Raw genomic sequence first — 21359 nt, forward strand, 5'->3', positions numbered from 1 at the left:
AGCCAGCAACATTTATTTCAACAGAACTGGACTTTAATAAATGTGGTCAGGGTTAATCTTAGAGATCAGCACTGAGGGAGTACTTCTCACATATGTTTAATAGCTTTAATTCTTTAATTCAGGCATTAATTTAATACTCAGGACTTGATCATCTTGTTTTACTCAAGTGCTTTCTAGCTAATAAGGGGGACTACACAAAGGGAGCATTAAAAAAAAGGTCAAGATGCTGGCTGCATTCCTTCCTTCACATGCCTTATATTACAGCATATATAGAAAGGGAGGTACGGTTTAAACTGTGCAATTGCAGCCATATTCTTGATGCTTGGGACATCTCCCTGTGGTGAGTTGCCACAAACTGCCCCCTTAGTGCATGTATTTTGAAAGGTCTATGAACCTTGGAAAGCTTCTTAGGGGGGCAGGGACATCTGCTTTCCATTTAAGCACTATGGACCTTAGTTACCATGGACTTTAGATGTTTCATATATATTGAACGGAAATATTGAAAAAGGGACCGCTAGAAAAGGAGAATGAGAAATACTGACATATTCATCCTGCTCAACAGCATTTGAAACCTATACTAGCAATCAGATTTCCCCATGACTATAGCAATAGCAGTTAGACTTATATACCGCTTCATAGGGCTTTCAGCCCTCTCTAAGCGGTTTACAGAGTCAGCATATTGCCCCCAACAACAATCTGAGTCCTCATTTTACCCACCTCGGAAGGATGGAAGGCTGAGTCAACCTTGAACCGGTGAGATTTGAGCAGCCGAACTGCAGAACTGCAGTCAGCTGAAGTAGCCTGCAGTGCTGCATTTAACCACTGCGCCACCTCGGCTCGATTAGCTAACCCTAACCTTAGTTAGCCTTCTCCACATTGATATTTTATAATGCTTTACTAGAGTTAAGGCAAAAAAGAGTAGAACGATGGGAATATTTCTTCTAAAGGCTCTCAAATATATTATCCCAATTCATTACCAACAGTTTAAAAACCAGGACTGTTATGTTTACAATTTACACTGGTATACTGTATAATCACAATTTTTCTAACATTGTAACCACACATTCTTGACACATAATTAGCAGACCTATAGAAGTTTTTACAAATGAAAATGTGCATGTTTAAATATACAAAATCAATAACTGGTACGACATAGGTCCTATGAAGAACCTACAAGTTCACTCCCAAACAAACAAACAAACATACATTTATTTTTGACCTTTCTTACAGAGTTGCAGTAATGAAAGAGAAGAAATTAGAATGGAACCAATTGAGGACTGATTATATAATCCAGACAGTCAGGTGTACCTGGATGCATATATCTATATATAGTTTGAGGTTTTGCATCTTGAGTAGAAATTAAATAAATAGTTTTTACTAATATTGGCTTTATGCAAACAGTGGTTGGAGGAAAATTTACGGAAATCCAACATAGCTTGAAGTATGTCAAATCCCTAACTTCTATTCTACACCTTAACACGGATTTGAAGAAAAAGTTGGAGAAAATAGTATTTGAGCATTATTTAACATTTTATCTTATATATATTTGAGGCATTATTACTATTACTGAGTTACCATTGCATTATCTTGGATATGGCCTTGCATCAGAATGAATGGCTTATTTTAAATTCCTTTAATTAAACAAGAATATGCCATAATTTGAAGAAATAATATGGAAGCTTGTCACTGTGAAAAGGTGAATAATACTGAAATTGTGAGAATTTGGGAAGACAGGTGGTTTTGTTTTCGAAAAGTTAGGTAGAAGGAAAAAAGAACAGTTTCAGTTCTACTGTGCCCCGGTCCTTGATGGTTTATGGGAAATAACATTCTTTTAAAATGAATTTATTACTATTTCCAGAGGCTCTTTCCTTCCTTGCTACAAGATGAAAAGTTACTTTTCAATTATAATGATAATGTTTTAATTAAAAAGATGAAAATTGGAATTAAGCAAAACCATGCAATGTAAAAACATATTAAAATCCACATGCACATAAATTAAAAAAGAAAGAAAAAGCAGGCTTCAAAGCATGTAGAAACACCAAAATGTGAAGCATGCAGAGATCTGTATGCCAGTGCAAGCAAATTACTGTCTAGACTAAGAGACAGTATCTTCTGCAGGACTAGATAAAATAGACATATGTACTTATGGACAAATCTGATATGACTTTATTTCAACTGCACAATTCATTTCTCACTCCCAATATATTAAAATACTTCTGGATTTTTGGGAAATGTGTGTGACAGAAGTAAAACTTTGGCTTTCTGTTCTATCAGTTATTAATATTATTTTGTTCCATGAAATTTTTGCATGAAACTCAATAATTAATTAGGCAAAAATAGAACTCAATATAGTAAACTAATAGGATCAGAAAAGATCAAAGGTAGCTAAAAGTAACGCTATATTAAAGTTTTCAGATCACTTGTAAGTATCAAACAAAAATAATTTTCTTAAAGATTTTTTTTTTTACATTTTGAATTTGGATTTTTTTTTAATTGGCTTCATTTATTCCTATTAGCTAAGAAGCAATAATGTAATTCAATTTCCAAATGAGCTGGAGAAATCACTGCAATGATACATAAATATGGTTGCTTATAAAGTACATTAATGATTATCCAAGGAGTAACTCCTTTTTCCAAAATGTATTCATTTGGAGCCCTCCAGAAATTAATACTGCCTCTTTAATAACTGAAACCAAGTGACTAGATAAGTGCATTCAGATCTCATAGGATTACAGCCTCAGGATAACTTGGGTCTAAAACAACAGCCTTGCTTTGCACAATGTCAACTTCCATGGCGAATGGACAACATTTACATTCTGTGGTGAAGGGAGAGTGTTACTACTAAATCTTTAGAAATTTAAGAATAGACCTATATAGTAAATGCTACTTACAAACTGAAAAAAGGGAGAAAAAACCATGAAAGTAAGCATCTGGAGGGTTGCCTTTAAACAACAGATCAAACCACAAATTAAAATCACAAAAAAATAACAGCTATAAAATAGAATTACACAAATGCAATTACACTTCTGATAACCTTCAAACTGTAAGCCAGTTTTCTTGTTTTCAAAAGGATTCTGAACATTGCACATATGGACTTCAAATCAGACAAAATTTTAATAGTGATATTGAAGTATTTAATTTATTAACCCTCTTTCAGGCCACATTAATATACTGTACAAGTGCAACACAGAGAAACAATAAATACATTTATCAAAAAGCCAGAGATGACTTGGACCATTTTTATTCATCTGAACTTAAAGGGAAACAGATTGTTGTGCTACACAAACCACAGGATGGAAAGTAATTAAGGAGAGAAACAACCTAGAATTAGGGAGAAGTTTCCTGACAATTAGGATAATTACCGTATTTTTCGGAGTATAAGATTCACCTTAATTTGGGGGGAGGAAAATAAGGGGAAAAATTCTGACTACCAGGTATTCATCTGGCTAGCGTCCTTAGTCTAGTCAGCTTCAGCACGTAAGTTTGCTGGTTTTGAGTGTGCATGCTTTTTATCCCCTGGACTATGTATTCCAAGTTAGGCCACACTGATTAACAATCCCTTACAATCATTACAAACAACATTATTGAAGACAAGTGAGAAGTCTATTTTGACACTTTCCTATCTAAACTCTATCTGAGATCATCAACCAGCATGATCGATGGTATTTTTAATGTGGAATCTTGGAGCAGTAATACTCGCAAATTATCTGCTCCACAGAAAAGTTGAAGGGCATACTTAAATGAGAAAATTCAAGGAAGATAGCCATAATTTGCAAAATAATGTGTTGCAAGTAGATTTTCCATTCCTTGAGAAATTGTTTTTGAAACAGAGACTCCATTTTGTTTCATCTCTACTCCTCCAAGCCCCACTTAGATGTACCGATATCCAAATGGGGCAGTATGCTACAGTAAAAATATGTGAAGCTTTTTTTCAGCCCTAATGGGGCACTAACGAGTGAAGGATCTTCCCTGCTTTGCCTGCTTTTCTCATTGCTGCTCCCTCCAACGATCAGCTGCGCTTTAGAAGCTATTTTCCAGCCCTAAGGAGGCGCTAACGTTGGAAGAAGCAGCAATGAGAAAAGCAGGCAAAGCAGGCTTCACTCGTTAGCACCTCATTAGGGCTGAAAAAAAGATTAGAAAAAGCTACATTCTGAGTATAAGACACACCCAAATTTTCAGCCTCTTCTTTTTTGGGGGGGGGGGGAGTATGTCTTATACTCCGAAAAATACAGTAATCAGTGGAACAACCTGCCTCCAGTAGTTGTGGACGTCCCAAACACTGGAAGTTTTTAAGAAATGATTGGACAACCATTTGTCTGAAATGAATGGTTTAGGATTTCCTGCCTAAGCAGGGAATTGGAGTAGAAGACATTCAAGATCCCTTCCAACTCTTGTTCTGTTATTCTGTTAAATTCAGGACACAGGCTGAATAGAATCTAACAAGGAGACTACACATTTAACCCTAACAAGGCATTTTTATGGAATTCAAATGATTACTGAGAATTTCATAGGAGCTGGATAATTCACAGCTCACTTCTATGTTAATGTTTCATTATTATTATGTGGTTAATCTTTGGTGAGATTCACAGCCTTTGGGGCTGGTTGGTAGCTCTATTATTGTTGTTGTTGTTGTTGTTGTTGTTGTTGTTATTATTATTGCAGAAGGACCTTGAGTTATTGGCTACCCTAAATTAAAATATTTCAACCTACCTGGACTGCAATTTATAATACTGTTTTGGTGTCCAATAGTATTATGAATTCAAAACAATTATTTTGCATGTATGGAAATCCACTTCTAAATGGGTCAAAACTGTTTAAAACTGAGAAAAATTCATTTTAAACTTAAAAGCCCTGTTTATAACTCAAAATGGCCCTTTTCTGAGTTCAAAATAATTCAGATTTGAAGCATTTACATATTATTATTATTTTTTTTAAATGAGACTATCTACTAAATTTCTTAGTCATTAGTAGTTGTTGAAATTAAAGCAAATTTAATTTCTTTAGTTTTCAGGAGAAAAATAATCCCAGAAACGCTCAATTTACATTATTAATTTAATTAATTCTTATACATAATCGCTCGTCTGATGAAGCTCGGTTCTGATGCTTATCCTTTACAAAAAAATAGCTCTCTAATTACAGATTATAACAATATTCTGAACTATACCATTTTAGATTACAGAGAAAAATCTGAAATCCTCCTTTTCAATGTTTCCCCATTGAAAAACTAAACACAATAAACCACAATAACTCCTGCATGTGAGAAATCAGCATGATGAAAATTGACTGCATAGTATTCTTACAAGTATGTTACTTTATTTTTGGACTTGCAGACTTAAGTGGTATGGTTAGAATTCTTCCATATCAGTTTATTATTTTCTTATATGTAATGCAGTATGTAATTCTTAAAACTGCAAAATATTTTAGTAAAGAAAATGTATGAACAAAATGTATGAATAGCACTAAACAGGCAAATGGGAATAGCAAAAGCATTGATATAAGTGTGCAAAAACTAATAATTCAAAGTTTCTTGAAAAAGAATCCAACAACATGATTTATATACATCTGCTAACCCACTTACTAACTTCTGTTATTTATTTCTATCCTAGAGAAAATTTGTTCATGTATCTTTAGTCAAATGAACAGATTAAATCAATTTTAATAGCTCATCCTCAAATCATGCCAGGATAACATGAATGAAATGTCCAGGAATGAAAATTATTACCAGTTATATTTAAAATGCCTCAGTTTTGTTATTTCGAACAAAACTAAAAAATAGTAAAGCTACTAAAAATGTAGCATCTAAAAACAATTTAATGGAAACCTCTGTGTTCGTAATCATGCAGGAGATACTCCATTTTATGAAAAGATGCAGCATAAAAAAACAACAAAACAATGCTGCCTCTCTCTGCCAATTACGTCAAACAAAACTGACACATTTGGAACAAGCAAATTTAAAACTTGCTTCCCATTGTAGCACACTGGGTTTTTGGTGCTTCCCTTAAATCTTAATCCCTAATATAAGAGCTTTTCCATATTTATATTTTGCATGTTTTGAATCACAGCAAAAATATTTTGCCTTTCTATCTAAGCTTTTATTAACAAAATGGCCCTCATATCTATCAGTTGGAATTAGATGCCATGTTTTCAATAATGGGCACAATAATTTCTCTTGTTGCATGCCATTAGATCTTAGAACCAACCCTAATAAAGCAGATGGATGGAAATGCTGCCCTAGCAGGTGCCACTGGACAGAGCAATAGCTTATGCCAACACTTGCTCTATCTTATCAAGAAGACAATGGAGCCCCCTTGTGGAGTCTTTAAAGTAAAGCCTTCCTAACTGCTAGATGGGGAAGACAATTTGAGAAGCTATCTAGTTGAATCCACTCAATGCTCCCTATTTTTTTCTTTTAAAAAAAAAGTCAAATATGTAATCCATAGGTTGCATTTATGCCAAGTTGCAAATGTCAGTGCAATTTGAGCTTAGCAGTTACAGAGATTATCAGAAGCACCAAAAGAGCAAGCTAACACCTATCATCAGAAAGAGGAAATCTGTTTACAGAATGGAGGTTCGCAGGGCCCAGGAACGTAGTCACAAGATGGATTGGCTGCATGGGGCCAGACAAAGGAATCAGTTTTGGGAGGTGAGTGAGGAGACTGAGGAGACATAAACAGGTGGAGGAGAGATTCTGTCCTTGAGAGAGGTGAAGATGTAGAGGAATCAGAAGCTAAAAAGTGAAAGAGAAAAATTATAAAGAAAATGCCAAGAATAAAATATGATAAATTAATGGAGGCCAGGAAAGAAAGAAATGGATAGCCCACTCAGCTATTATTAAATGGAGATGGGAATATTTCCACACAGAAAACACTATTATTACAGAATTATGAAAAGTCAGAGATAAAATTAAAAATATGTATTGATAGGAGCAAGCAAGGGAAAAAACAAATCAATTTACTTTAGCAAGACAAATGCTAATGAAAATATTTCTTAGCTATGCTATTTAATGTGATATAGAAGCACACATTCATTCCTGAAGTTATGTCTTTCTCACTAGTAACTGTCTGCAAGGGTTTTAAAATTACTGTTATATTTGACTGACAGCAGACATAATAAGACTATTTCATAAAAGTCCTAAAAAATAAGATAATATATCAGCTGAAAAGTGTTTTTGTTGATATACTTCAATTTATGTCACCTACTTTTTGTCAGAAATCTGTCTGCGATTCTGCACATCAACTTAAACTAGCTTATCTGTTTTAATCTCTGCCCAGCAACTTTAAAAAAAAGCAATCAAGCAATTGCTTCATTTTGTATAAATAAATCAGACAATACTATTCCCTTTGAGCCATTAACATTCGCTTATAATACAGATGTTATGACTGAATATGTCTTCCCCTAATTTATTTGTGCCAGTATTTATTTATTAACAGAGGCTTATATGCCAATCAATTCATTCAGACCTCTTATCATTTTATATTTCCTTCTTCTTGTAAGAGTTAAAATAAAAAAATGGCATACATGTGCCAGGCTACAGGATAAAATAATAACAGAAAAAGTTACTAAGAAAGAGTCTACTGAAGACAAAGTATCCAAAATTTATGTTGCAAATGTGGAAAACTTTTCATAGTTACTTTATTTGGATTCATTAAAGCAGTGTTTTTCAACCTTTTTTGTGCAAAGGCACACTTTTTTCATGAAAAAAAATCACGAGGCACACCACCATTAGAAAATGTTAAAAAAATTTAACTCTGTGCCTATATTGACTATATATAAAGTAATTCTCCCACGGCACACCTTACACTATGTCACGGCACACTAGTGTGCCGCGGCACAGTGGTTGAAAAACACTGCATTAAAGTACATACTACTAAGACCTTTCCCCCGTACAATGGTAATTTGCAGATGCAGATGCCATAGACCAAGGATGTCAAACTGGTGGCCCACAGGCCAGATGTGTCCTGTATAGGCCACACCTACCCCAACTCCACAAAGGGGGAAAATGTCACAAAATGTCATGTAAGGGCAATGTGATATGGCAAGTTTGACACCTGTGCTATAGACTTAGATCATCATTATTTGCAGCCACCATTTATTTCTTATGCACCAACTGTCTATAAATAGTACATTCATGTAATTTTATTATACGTAATAAAATATAAATTGTAATCCGTTTAATTATCTAGATAAACTGAACCAAACTGTGCCCTTCTATAATCTAGAGGGTTTATGAGTATTCCAATTGGTGCCAATCCGGCTCCTTACCTCACATGGGATTTTACTTTTAAAAAAATAACAAATTTGCAGCTGACATGCTATAAAAGAAAATAAGAGTGCCTTTATGTCCCCAATGTGTTGAAAAAGCTATATTCAAAAATAAACAAGAGAGACTGAAAACCAATAGGCAGCTTGGAAGTACACCATCTTTTCAGGGGGAAAATTCCCAATAAAAAAAAAATACAGTAAGAAGTAGCCTAAAGGAATGACAGCTAGAGATAACGAGAAACAACAACAGCAACATGGCAATCATTTTACAAAGGATATCCATGGTATATTCTCAACATTTGAAAATTTGTGCCATTCTACAAAGGATTAAGGATCCTTGTACTAATAAAATGAATCTCATCTATTATTAGATGAAATCTGGCTCCTTTTAGATCTGTAGGGGGTTAAGAATTCACTGGAACAATTTTGAAGAATATAAATGCACACCGGGGCATGTACATATAGAGAACTCAATAAACATCTGAAAGGCTATTTGTATGATCCTGCATAAAGTCCCTTGGAAATTAACCTTTAAAAATAAAACTTACAGCCAAAATATGCAACTTTCTATATTTTAATCTAACAACTTAGAATTAATTTGTGGAATAAAAAAATCATATTTTGAGCCATCTTGTAACTAAATATTTAGACATAACATAATACTTCAAATATTTTTATACAAAATTTAATATAAAAAGATAATGAAGTGTCTTATTTCCAGGCTTATCTTCTATAAATCTGTGTATATGCCACAGCATTTACAAAGATTTGGATAAATATCCCTGAGTTCCTAAGTTAAAACTTAGTTTCTAAGTTTTGTTGAGACATGCATGTTGAAGATCTAATACATGACAACATTCAACAACCTCAATTAAATAAAGAGCATACCATATAGTTATCACATAAAGAGCATTGGTAGTTATTTTATCAGTCTGTCTGTCTATCTGTCTTTCAAATTTATATAGTTTCCCAACTCATAAAAAGTAATTCTGTGGCATGCAACAAAGAACTAAAAACAATAAATATATAAAAATAAGTCATTGTTGAAATATAAAACAGATATTAAAAATAACATTAACAAACAAACAGCACAGCCCCAATGAAAAAGCCATTGTAAGTTTTCGTCGATCTTCTGGGAGTCCAGATCTGGTGACAAAGCCAGGTCTTGAGGGACCTCCTGAACATCAACGGGGATGAAGCTAGCCCCACTTCAGGGAGGGCGGGAGAATGATCCATTAGGCAGGCACCATGAAGGTCTGACAACAGGGACCCACCAAGCAAAGATCCCTGGCAAATAAAACCCACAACATCAAATCTGATGGCATGGGCAGATGTAATTGGAAAGGTCACATATCACGAAAGGTTTTAAAGGTGAGAACCAGCACCTTGAATTAGACCAGAAGTAAACTGATAACTAATGCAGCCTGGGAGCAAAGGTATACTATGTGCTCTTTGGAAGGACCTGGGCCGTTGCATTCTGCAACAGCTGAAGCTTCTGGATACTCCTCAAGGATAGCCCTACTTGGACAGCATTACATAGTCCAATCAGGACATGACTAAGGCATGAGTGACTCTGAGCAGAGCTTCCTGATCTGGGAATGAGTACAAGTGAAGAACAATACAAGTTATGCAAAAGTCCTCATAACCATGGCTATCAACTGATCTTCAAAAAGGAGTCACGAATCTAGGAGGATCCCAGATTATGCAGTAGGTCTGCATGGGCAGTACAACTCCATCCAGCCTAGTTTTCAAACTGGCAGGCTCCAAATCCCAAACTACTCAGTCTTGCCAAGGTTCAGCTGAAGCCTGTTTTTCTCCATCCAGTTCTTTAGAATTTCCAGGCATAGGGATAAGATGTTCACAGTAGCACTAGCACTTATATACCACTTCACAGTGCTTTACAGCCCTCTCTAAGTGGTTTACAGTCAGCATACTGCCCCCAACAATCTCGTTCCTCATTTTAAACCATCTGGAAGGATGGAAGGCTGAGTCAACCTTGAGCCTGGTGAGATTTGAACTGCTAAACTGGAGGCAGCAGAAGTAACATTCTAACCACTGCGCCACCGTCTCTCATTATCAGTATTAGTTAATTTAGCAGGGGCAGATAGATAAAATTACATACTGATGGTACCTCACCCCATAGCAGTGGATGTGGATACCCATAGATTTTAAAAGGGAGGAGCACCATATCCTGCACTACTCCACATAGTAGGTAGCTGAGTATCACTGCTGTCTGGAATCGATTATGGGGAAAGGAGGTGAACCAGCATAAAAATGCCATCTTCTACCAATCTTCTGTGTTTTGCATTTTGGATGCTTAGTGTGTTGCTTTTATAAACAATTGCAGTCAGGTGATTATAATTTGTGATTTTTTTTGTCAGTTTCTCTACAGTAAAATGGGTGGCCAATAAATGTGAGAGGAGAGAGAGAGAGAGAGAGAGAGAGAGAGGGAGGGGGGAGGGGGAGAGGAGGAGGAGGAGAGAGATGCATGTATCTATATATGTGAACATATATATGTATTCAAAGAAATACAGAAAGTAATTTTATTTTTGAAATCTAAGAATTCATCTTCTATTCCATATAATATTACTATTTCAATCATTTATATTTATGTGGGTAGAAAGATTACTTCCTAAACCTATGGCAAACAAATTATTCCATTATTACATTGAAAGAACAAATGCTTAGGGGTATTTTGCTAGCCAAACACAAACAATATAAAAAAATAAAATCTTCAAAGAACAGAGAGCTGCTAGAGCATATAATGTAGGATACAGAGGATTAGGGTTGTAAAAAGAATGGAACTTGGAAGTGTGATCCTGCCAAAATCCCTATCTGAAACACAGAAACAGTTACATTGGATTTGGCCAAGAGGCATTTAATAACAACAGTATTTCAGTTTTGCATCCTGCCAAGCCTTTGCTTGGTAGATTCTGAAATTAAATGACTTTATGGCAACAACAGTTTTGCTTCAAAATGAAATTTATCATCCAGATTACCTAGAGAGATTTAAGTGGAGATTTAAAATTGAAGAACAAGTACGGTAACCTGATACACTCAAATGGATTGTTTCTTCTAAGAATATATGTAAAATTTACTGAAAATTTACTACGTAATTATTTACATCCTACCTTGCAAAGATATGTAATAGAAAACACATAATTGTGTCTGACCCTTTGATGACAACAGAATGAATATTCACCTGTTTCAGGATCACTGAAATCTGGGAGAGTAATTGTATTGAGCTGTCGCCTGTCAGCAATGGCTCTGTCTAATAAACTGCTGCCACGTCCAGAATCACTGTAGGAAATAATGCAATATATTACTACTTTAAATCACTGCAAGAGAGTACTGACGTCTGTACATCATGCCTTTGTGTGTGTATGTGTGTAGCTATTCTCTTGGAAAGCATTTGAAACCAACATTGTCTTTTACATATTCACTTTTCCATTTCTGAGACTTCTGAAGTAGTTGAAATTCAGCCGTTATAAAATGTGTTGTTTTATTTTGACTGTTAACACACACACACACTCTCTAACACACATTTTTCTATAGGAAAGCAAGGCTACTTAGTGCTGTAAATGCAGCAACAATGCTATTAACAAAGTAGGACAAATGCTAGTTTCTTCATGCCTGCTTTAAACTGTAAAAGGACATCCTAATTTTTCATCCTGGCAATTTCCTCTTAGTGAAACTTTTGCATTCATTTTCAAGTAACACCTTCTATTCAGAGAATGAAACTACTTCCTTTCTTTGTTCAGCTGCTATAAAAGAGGTATAAAACATTCTGCAAGACACTGAAGTAGGGTTGCTGGATGGACACCTAATCCCATGTGCAATGAATGACACAATTGCAATAATCCACAGGAAACAGAAGGGAAACCTTTCTTGGTCCATTTCATTAAGCAATAAGTATTTTATTAATCGGCACACATTTCCTAGAAATTGCTGCATTAGTCAGCCCCTTGTTATATGTGCCCAATATTAAAAAATGAAAATAATGAAGCTAACAGTTATTCATCTCTTTTGGATACTTGGTTGCATGGTGTAGGGAGTTCTGCTTGCCTTATTTCTTCTGAATTGATACTCCTCACATGAGTGATAGGAAGAAAGAAATATTATTACCTAGAAACATATGCTAGACCTGTTTCAAACACAGTCCATTCTGAATATCTATATCTGGTATATAAAATTGTATAGCTGCTGCTATATAAATAATTTTTATTGTCCAATGGCATTCACAACTGACTTCCCTAAAGTATAAAAGAGAATTTGATCTCGGCAGATCTTCATTTTCATATCTACAGTATGTTCCTGTAAAAAGGGTAGCTCAGTTATCCTTAGTAACAACTTAGCTGCTCTAGTGCACAAAGCATGAGGTAAATGACATTGACTTGGTTTTCGATTTTTAAAACATGAGTGATGATCCATTAATGAGGAAGCCTTTTATTATGTAATGCACATTTTATGGGACTGTCATGCCGATCTATTTACAAGGTTTTGAAGAGACAAATTTAAAAAAAGTAGATAGATAGATAGAGGGACAGAGGGGGAAAGAAAGAAAGAGAAATACAGTAGATAGGTAGGTAGAGAGAGAGAGTAGGTGGGTAGGTAGGTAAAGGGATAGAGAGAGAGAGAGAAATAGATAGAGAAATACAGTAGGTAGGTAGGGAGAGAAAGAGTAGGTAGGTAGATAGATGTTTCCAGGTGTATTTATCCATGTGCTGGAGAAGGAAATCACTGACAAACCTTAAGACTTTGTTTCTGCTGGCACAGCACTTGATCAATGTAATTCTCATCAAAATTTTGTTTTGTTTCAAATAAAAGGCATGAATAGCCTTGGGGGGGAGGGGCCTTGCAGAGTGCTAAATTTTAGCCTCCCGAACAGGGACCCATATTTCGTCCGGGGAGGGGGGAATGAGCAAAAATGGCCCGTTTTTCATGAAAACTGGCCCAGTTTTTGTCAAAAGAATTGCATGCATACCCTTATGGAGGCTTATAGAGTGCTGCCCTCCCCAGTCTCCAGGAGCTCTCTGAAAGCCTTCTGAAAGCCTTCATAAGGCCATTTTGATGAAGGGGCGGGGCTTCGGGAGACAAAAACATGTATTCGATGTATAAGACACACTCAGATTTTCAGCCTCTTTTTTTGAGGAAAAAAGGTGTGTCTTATACTCCGGAAAATACGGTAATCCATCTGTTGAATGAATGGGGCCATAAATTTTTATCTTTCCGATGTTGGAATATCAGTCTTTTGGATATTGTAAAGGCAAAAATAATCCAGTAACATTGTCCAGTTGTCATATTCCATGAAATAGGTATGTAACTGAAGCGAATATTGTCCATTGTCCAGTTGTCATATTCCATGAAATAGGTATGTAACTGAAGCGAATATTGTCCTTCAAAAATTTTAATTTTTGTCACACAGTCATAATCCACTACTTTCTCCCAAATTAAGTATAGGACATCGTGAAAACATGTGTTTAACAAAATTCATTATCCTTATTACAGCTGCAACAGAATGCTGTCTTTACATTTAAATCTAGAGGACTCCAATAAATTCTAAGTTATTATCTTTTGTTGTGCAAGTTGAAGTTTAAGGTCCATTGACTGTCTAGGTATAAAAATTAAGTCACTTTCCCATTGCCTAGACAACGTAGGAGCATCTAATTCTTTATTCCACTAATTTTTAGTATCTGTAAAATTCTATACTCCCATATAAATTTCCCTCATTAATGATTTTTTTCCCCTCATGACAGTGTATCTACAAGTTCAGGATGCAGTATTTCATTGAAAACTATTAACCACCTTTATCATAAATACTCCCATTCAAATATTTAAAACTTTCTCAAAACATAAAAGGACAATTTAAGTTAGGTGCATAGGCATTAACCATCGCTACTGCAGTCCCTTCTATTAATATAAGTGACCTCTATTCTGCAAGAGTCACTGAATCTCTCTTTTCATTGCCAGAAGTTCCTCAGTAAAGCAAAAGCATATAGTAGGGCTCTAATCTATAGCCTGATTCATATCTGAATCCCAGAGATTCATAAAAGCTTCAGCTGAGCTGCCTATCAATTGCCAATAAAATCTGCAAAGCACCCAGGAATCCCTCTGAATCCATCAATCTTTACAAGGAGATCGACTTTAATGTAATGAGTAATCTCTGTAATTGCACTGAGCTTCCACTATTGTTACCTTGATGGGCAGTTATAGTGCATAGTAAATTTACTTATACCTGCAGATAAATTTGCTTTATCTTATTCCAGTATTCCCCAATTGGGTGCCCTAAATGTGTTTGGATTATAATTCCCATAATTTTTAGTAAGATAGAGAAGGCCAGAATCTCTCTTACTTTTTCCCACAGATTTCTTTATAAATATTCCAATAATGCCTACCTTCATCACTTAGAACAAAACATTTTGTAAATTAAAACATTAATTTACAAAAATACATTTATATTTTAAAATGGAAATTAGCTCAATGATTCAGATTTTTCCAATTAAAATGAAGAAAGCAATCCTAAACCACTCATATGTACTATGTGTCAAAATAAAATCAATATTGAGAAAGCTACTAGCAAAATAAGAATAGAACATCTCAATAATAAACTATATTTTATAATTTTAAAAATTATGTATTGTTTTGTTCATCAGATGGTCCATAATTCACATTGCTGAATCCATAATTCTTACCTGGGATTAGTAAGATTGTAACAAGATTTCCAGATCTGCAACATATGTTTACAAGTAAGAAGTGCCTCATCAGGGCCCCTGCAGAGTGATTCCAATTTGACTTTGGAAAACAATAATCTAAGAGAAAACAAAAGTTAAAGCTTTTTTATACTTTTATACAGTTCCATTATTTTGTACTTCCAATGGAAATAATACTGTTTTAAAGTAAATTCATGAAAAGGCAGAAGAAGGAGAAATAGAATTGCATTTATTTTTATTATAAAACAATTGCATTTAGGCAGTATGTCTAAATAATATATAATGTAATGTGTAGAAGGTGTGGTATCTACAGAACAAAGAAGCAGCAGAAAATCACATTCTTACTCATCAAGAGTGAAAATTATAGGATAACATCTGGAAAAGTGAAAAACGAATTTACAACCTCTCCCAACATCACAGCTGGATTAGTTCAATGTCATGTTTAACATGTATAGAAAGAGCAATAATTATTACTCACATAAAATTTTCTGGGTATTCACTCAAGGCCATGTCAATGATATTCAGAGCATCATGGTAGTGTTTCTGAGCTGACAGCAAGAGGGCAAGGAGATGTAAAGAATTAGCATCATCACCTTGAAGCTGCAGAGCCTGACGAACGTAACCCAAAGCTTCTGGTATCTAGTTAAAATAAAAACTGAAAGGAATTATTACCACAACACTTATTTTTAGAATAATTGTATTACCCATATGGATAATAATAACAGCAAAAAGGAATGGAAAGTCCTAAATACATGTTTACACATGTAACTTTGGGAGGAAACATTTCACTAGAGAGCTTACTTACAGATGCTAATGATTTTGTTATCCATTAAGCTATAAGAAGTATGTGCCCAGTCTTACTAAAATCAGCATTATTTTTAAAATAAACTTTCCCTTAGCACTGTAAATTCAAGGTACATCAGTATTGCTAAAATACATGAAATGTGCCTGTTTCACATTTCAAATTTAATTTTTTAAAAGTATTTCATTGTTTACTTTCTCAGAATGCATTTGGCATGGGCCCTTCTCATGTTTTAGTACTATTCAAAAAGAAAATAGTCTTAACAAAGACAAAGCAACATCCAAATGTCATGATTTTGGAATAGGGGTGTTAAAGGCGGAAGAAAAAGATGCATGGACTGAAGACTTTGTACTTTTAAATTGCTAGTCTTACTAAAAGGTTTACTAGAAAATGAATTATTTTATGTAATATATACAAATAAAATACAAATCTTGAAAATTGAATTCCATATGCAATATGTTATTTGTCTACCCTAATACTGAATCAGCAAGAAGGAATATAGGCATACAAAAGTGATCAATAAACTATTCCAGATATTTTGTACAGCAATTTTGAAATGTATAAATAATTTCATTTGGAAATAGGAACACAGTGGATATTAAAAGCACTTCAATTAACAATTGTATTTATTGCCGATCAATGTTAACAATGATGCTGGTTTTTAAACCTACCTGTCGAGAAATAGCAAACTGTAAAGCTAAATAAAAGGCTGCCAGATGATCAGTTGGAGACAAAGTATGTGCCCTGAAAATAATTAAAATATATTAGATTTATTAGTATTACATTTATCTAGACCATTTGTATTGCATCCTGGAAAATTGTCTTCAGTTGTAATGTGACATTGGATGGATTTTCAATGTTACTTCCTTTCTTCTTCTATCTTATTGATACTTAACACACTAGTAGTTTGTTGTTTCTGACACCCAGGCAGTTGTACTTCCTAATTAAATTAGCCCTCTCTTCCTTCCCGTCAGTTGTTATTTTTTTATCTATTTTCCCTGGTTGTTTCAAGATGTCAGGGCCTTAATTATGAAATTCAGTTGGGTGCCAATGAGACAGTCACTACCTATCAGCCTAATCTACCTCACAGGGTTGTTGTGGAGAAAAAAGGAGGAAGAAGGTATGTTGGATATGTTTGTCGCCTTGAGTTATTTGTAAAAATAAAAGACAGGCTACAAACAAACAAACAATGTAACATTCTCTAGTGTCAAAGGGATTCTTATGTTTCATAATTAAGTAATAAAGGGTGTTTTAATATTTTGTTCAGATTTTTAAAAGTGAATTAAAAATCTGATAAACAGAATCTGCTCACCGAATTAATAACATAATACAGAGATTTTTTTTTAATAGATTACTGTTTCAGAAATCTAAATCTAGTAATGAAAGAAGGGTGATTACCATCTGGCAGCTACCCAGTATTATGTCATCATCATCAGTTTAAAATCCCAGAAATAATCCAGATTAAATATTACTTGCATAAATGATTGCTGACATCTATGTCAGATGACTGCAGGGATATATTTATAGGAAGATGGGCATACATGACACAGCCTGTACTGATACAAATTCATGATTCAAGTTTCAAAGGATTTTCTCCTAACCTCTTTACTTTGGAAAATACAAAGTAAAAAATGTCCATAAGGAATTCTGTATATTAGAATTAATTATATAAAAACATGTTCTTATATAATTAATTCTATAATGCAATGAACTAATACTAGCTCTCTCAGAGTTCTTATAACAAAAATAATATGCACTGATATTCATCACCAGTGTGTTTGTGTTACTTCCTATCAAGCAAAGTCAAAGGTGCCTACAGTTAATAACCACTGCATTTGCTTAACAACTATGGCAAAAAAGTGTGAATCACTTACTTAGCAATAGAAATTCTGTCCCACTTGTGATTTAAAGTCAAGGATTAGCTATATCTCAGTCCCAATTGCCATTGTAATCTGAAGACTACCTATATGGATACTGAGTTTCAATGGGAAGAATAGTAGGACCAAGCCTACATTTTACAAGTAATTATCCTCTCTCCTATTCACTTCCAATAGACTGACACGTTACAGACAGTCACCTTTTAAAACTTTATCTGAAATATCCAGGAAACATGAAAGAAAAACTTTTGCTGAATATCATAATACATGTATTTAATGTTAATTAAAATGGGACATAGTGAATCTTGCAAATAACTGATATCCCCATTAGGAATACATTTTTAACTGTTTACAGTTTAAAACATTTACCTGATTCTAACCTTACCTTTAATGCAGGAAATATAATTTTTATCACAATAAGCATATTTTTGTTGAATTGAAATATTACTATTCTCACTAATAATAGTAAGAATAAAAACATATATTCTACTAATTCTCCACTGTGCTGCTCCAGAGCTATGTTTTGTTTACAAAGAAAAAAAAATCTGATACAAGAATTGTTCTTTAAACAAAGGTTGAGCAAATGTTATTTTCTATTAGCTGATAACAAAAATATCTTTAATGAAATAAGAGATAATCCGTTGGAATCAGATTGGATTTGCCCGCTCTACTTGATGAACCAAATGCTAATACAATATGCTCTCTACTCCCAGAGATTAATCCTTATTATATAATCATTTATAAACATATTCTTTTCAAAAATACGGTTTTCATTATCTACAGCTTAGCAAAAAGTTTACCATCCACTAACCTTTGAAATGCTAGAAGAGCCTTTCGCTGCAGGACCTCTTGCATTCCTCTCAAGGAAGCTAAAGACATAATTCATTAGTGATACTTAAATGGAGATTTAATTAGTGATATTTAAATATAAAACCAGTTTTAATAATCTCATAAACAGATACGTGAAATTTACTTACCATCTGTAGCTTGTAGGCTGTAGGTCAATCCTAGGGCTAAAAAACCTTTGGCTTTGAATTCTGATGTTTTGTCCCCCACATCAACCACCATTCTGGCAAATCTTTCTGCCTCTTCTAACTAAAAAAAGATTTTCATAGGAAAAATGGCAGAATTCACTGTTTAAATCAGTTTGATCGATATCTACTAGAATTCAAATTACTTTAATTTAAAATCAAGATCCCCAAACCGTATCACAAGTGCCAAAGGTAGTATTGAAAATTTGAAAGAGTATAGAAATAAACATGGTTATCAATCTTTCCTACCATGCAACATTTCACAAGTTGAAGAACAGATCAAGATGATGCCAAGAAAGGTGGGAACAATTTCAATGTCCCTACACATTTCTGGATGGCATCATGAATGCCATCTGGATGGTATCCTATCATGAAGACTTATAGAGAGAAAAAGTACGCAGGTGTCTTAGAAGGTTCAAGTCAATCCCCACAAAAGAGTGAACTAAATTAGTCCAAAAATCAAGAACTCAAAAGACAATGCTTTTTTAAAGGAATGGGATAAAAATTTGCCTGAGGTACACATAGGAATCAAGTTATCAGAGTAAATGGTATGAATGTAATGTAAGGCTATCAGTTACCAATGTAGGAAATCGATTAACTTTCTATGTGAACTTTGATGTGTCTGCTGACTAAATTCTTCCCAATTTCAGTAAGCACTTGTTACCAATTTTTCTTGGCAGCAACTACTCCTAAGACCATTGTTCACAACCTAGATTTCCTAGGTCTTTCAATTTATTGCTCTTTCACCTGATGGTCTCTATACTTGTTAGGAATTAGGTTGAACTGTCACTTCAGGGTTATGGAAACAGAATCTGTAGATACTGCTTTCTTCCTTAGAAGGAACCTTAACCCTTCATAAACCCTACAACCACAATCACTCCATGCACACGCTAGTTTTTTTCTTTTTCTTTCTTTTTTCGTTTCTGTTATAATTTTGCACCAGTGAGGTTAAAACCAATTTCATTGCATTTAAGTACAATGACAATAAAGATTATACTTATACTTATACAATGCACTAAATAGAATGTAGTGATTGCTAACAGAACTATCACATTTTTATTTTATTTTTAACCCATGTATGGCAATTTCTGTGATTTATATAATGCTCATATACATTGTTCCTTCTTGATTCTCCCTTTGAGTAAAGTTAATTTTATTCTGATAATTTTATATCAGCCACATTAATGTTCATGATAAATGTTCTTTGATTTAATTAATGATTAATTAAATTTCAGCTTTAAATTTAAAGTAGCAGTTAGATTTATATACCGCTTCATAGGGCTTTCAGCCCTCTCTAAGCAGTTTACAGAGTCAGCATATTGCCCCCACAGTCTGGGTCCTCATTTCACCCACCTCGGAAGGATGGAAGGCTGAGTCAACCTTGAGCCGGTGAGATTAGAACCGCTGAACTGCAGATAACAGTCAGCTGAAGTGGCCTGCAGTACTGCACCCTAACCACTGCGGCACCTCGGCTCAAGTACAGCTCTTAGTGATTACAAATTCTTGAGTTACCTGCAAGTTATAATAAATCATAGTACTATCCATGATTATATCTGATTATAGTTAATTCTTTTGTTTTAATGTTGTTTTATTGATATTTGTTAAATAGACTCTATTTTTTCTTCCTTTTAACTGTTTTTAAAATTTCCAGAATTGCTTATGTGAGATGGACCATTTTACAAAACAAACAAACTGGACATGACACCCAGTATTAATTACCTACCTTGCAATGCAGATACATTCTTGCAAATATGTTTTCAAGGTTTATAAGCTCATGCATGCAGTGACTGATTTCAATATCCGTAACAGATCAAATTAAAATCATTCCAGGATCTACAGGAGATCTTTAATCAGATTCTATAGTGGTATGGGTTCCAGAATTACAAACATTCTAAAATTTCAATGAATTGATAGATTTTTGTTTGAAATAAAAAAGACATAATCCTATCCCATTAAAAGAAATAGTTTTGGCACGCCAATCAAGGCATGATAATACAGGCAACTATTATCAACTGACCAAATCTAAGGTAACAAATCAGATTAAAATAATAAATTTGCTAAAAAGCATATTCTTTCCAGCCTTACATGGTTTTGAAGATATAATACGCTGACCAGTAATACGCTAAAACTAATGCACTTAGTAGAACAATGCAGAATTAAAAAATCAAAACAAAATAAAGCAGGATATATACGTATGTCCTTAAATACTTAATTCTTCATTTTTCAGATGACTAACAAAAAAACGTACCCAATGAAGGGTTCCCATACATAATTTAGCAGCAAGAAGTGGAATCGTAGGATCATCTGGCTTCAACCGAATACATTCTTTTAAGACTTTCACAGCTCGAGCAGACTATATAAAAAGGGTGTTAGAAAATAAGACAGTGAGGAATTAGCAAAATGTGCTATCTCAATTTGATATAATTAAAAAAAGATGCAATGCATTTTATTCAAGAAGGAATTGGTTTGATTTTGTAAAATACAGATGTGATTAATGTGAGCATAAGCATGAGACCTGTATTTGTGCCTGATAATTCAAAAAAAAAGTAGTTCCCTTATACCAGGGAGTAAAAGTGGTAAAATTATAGAGAGGAGGGGTACTGTGATTGACAAAATTCTAAATGAAAGGGTTTGAGAGATAACGATATACAAAATTTGTGATGTGCAGGGAAGCTTT

General features: G+C 34.2%; 1 protein-coding gene across 5 annotated transcripts in view; it reads right to left on the minus strand.

Moving 5' to 3' along the window:
* The window catches only part of TTC7B (tetratricopeptide repeat domain 7B), a 119068-nt gene that overhangs the window by 46616 nt on the left and 51093 nt on the right, over window positions 1-21359 (minus strand). For 2 of the 5 annotated variants that reach the window (XM_087725451.1, XM_087725428.1), the window contains exons 11-19: window positions 20931-21035; window positions 18629-18746; window positions 18463-18520; window positions 16446-16518; window positions 15451-15611; window positions 14955-15071; window positions 11465-11562; window positions 6560-6727; window positions 2892-2942 (exon numbers count right to left, since the gene is read on the minus strand). In XM_087725451.1, coding sequence (XP_087581577.1) covers window positions 2892-2942; window positions 6560-6727; window positions 11465-11562; window positions 14955-15071; window positions 15451-15611; window positions 16446-16518; window positions 18463-18520; window positions 18629-18746; window positions 20931-21035 — 949 coding nt within the window. The remainder of the gene's footprint in view (window positions 1-2891; window positions 2943-6559; window positions 6728-11464; window positions 11563-14954; window positions 15072-15450; window positions 15612-16445; window positions 16519-18462; window positions 18521-18628; window positions 18747-20930; window positions 21036-21359) is intronic. The other 3 variants (XM_087725438.1, XM_087725431.1, XM_087725444.1) reach the window with 3 other exon arrangements.

The sequence above is a fragment of the Thamnophis sirtalis genome, unplaced genomic scaffold (assembly GCF_051295495.1).
Source record: "Thamnophis sirtalis isolate CommonGarterSnake01/CBP01778 unplaced genomic scaffold, rThaSir2_p1.2 scaffold_1, whole genome shotgun sequence".
NCBI classification, from domain to species: domain Eukaryota; kingdom Metazoa; phylum Chordata; class Lepidosauria; order Squamata; family Natricidae; genus Thamnophis; species Thamnophis sirtalis.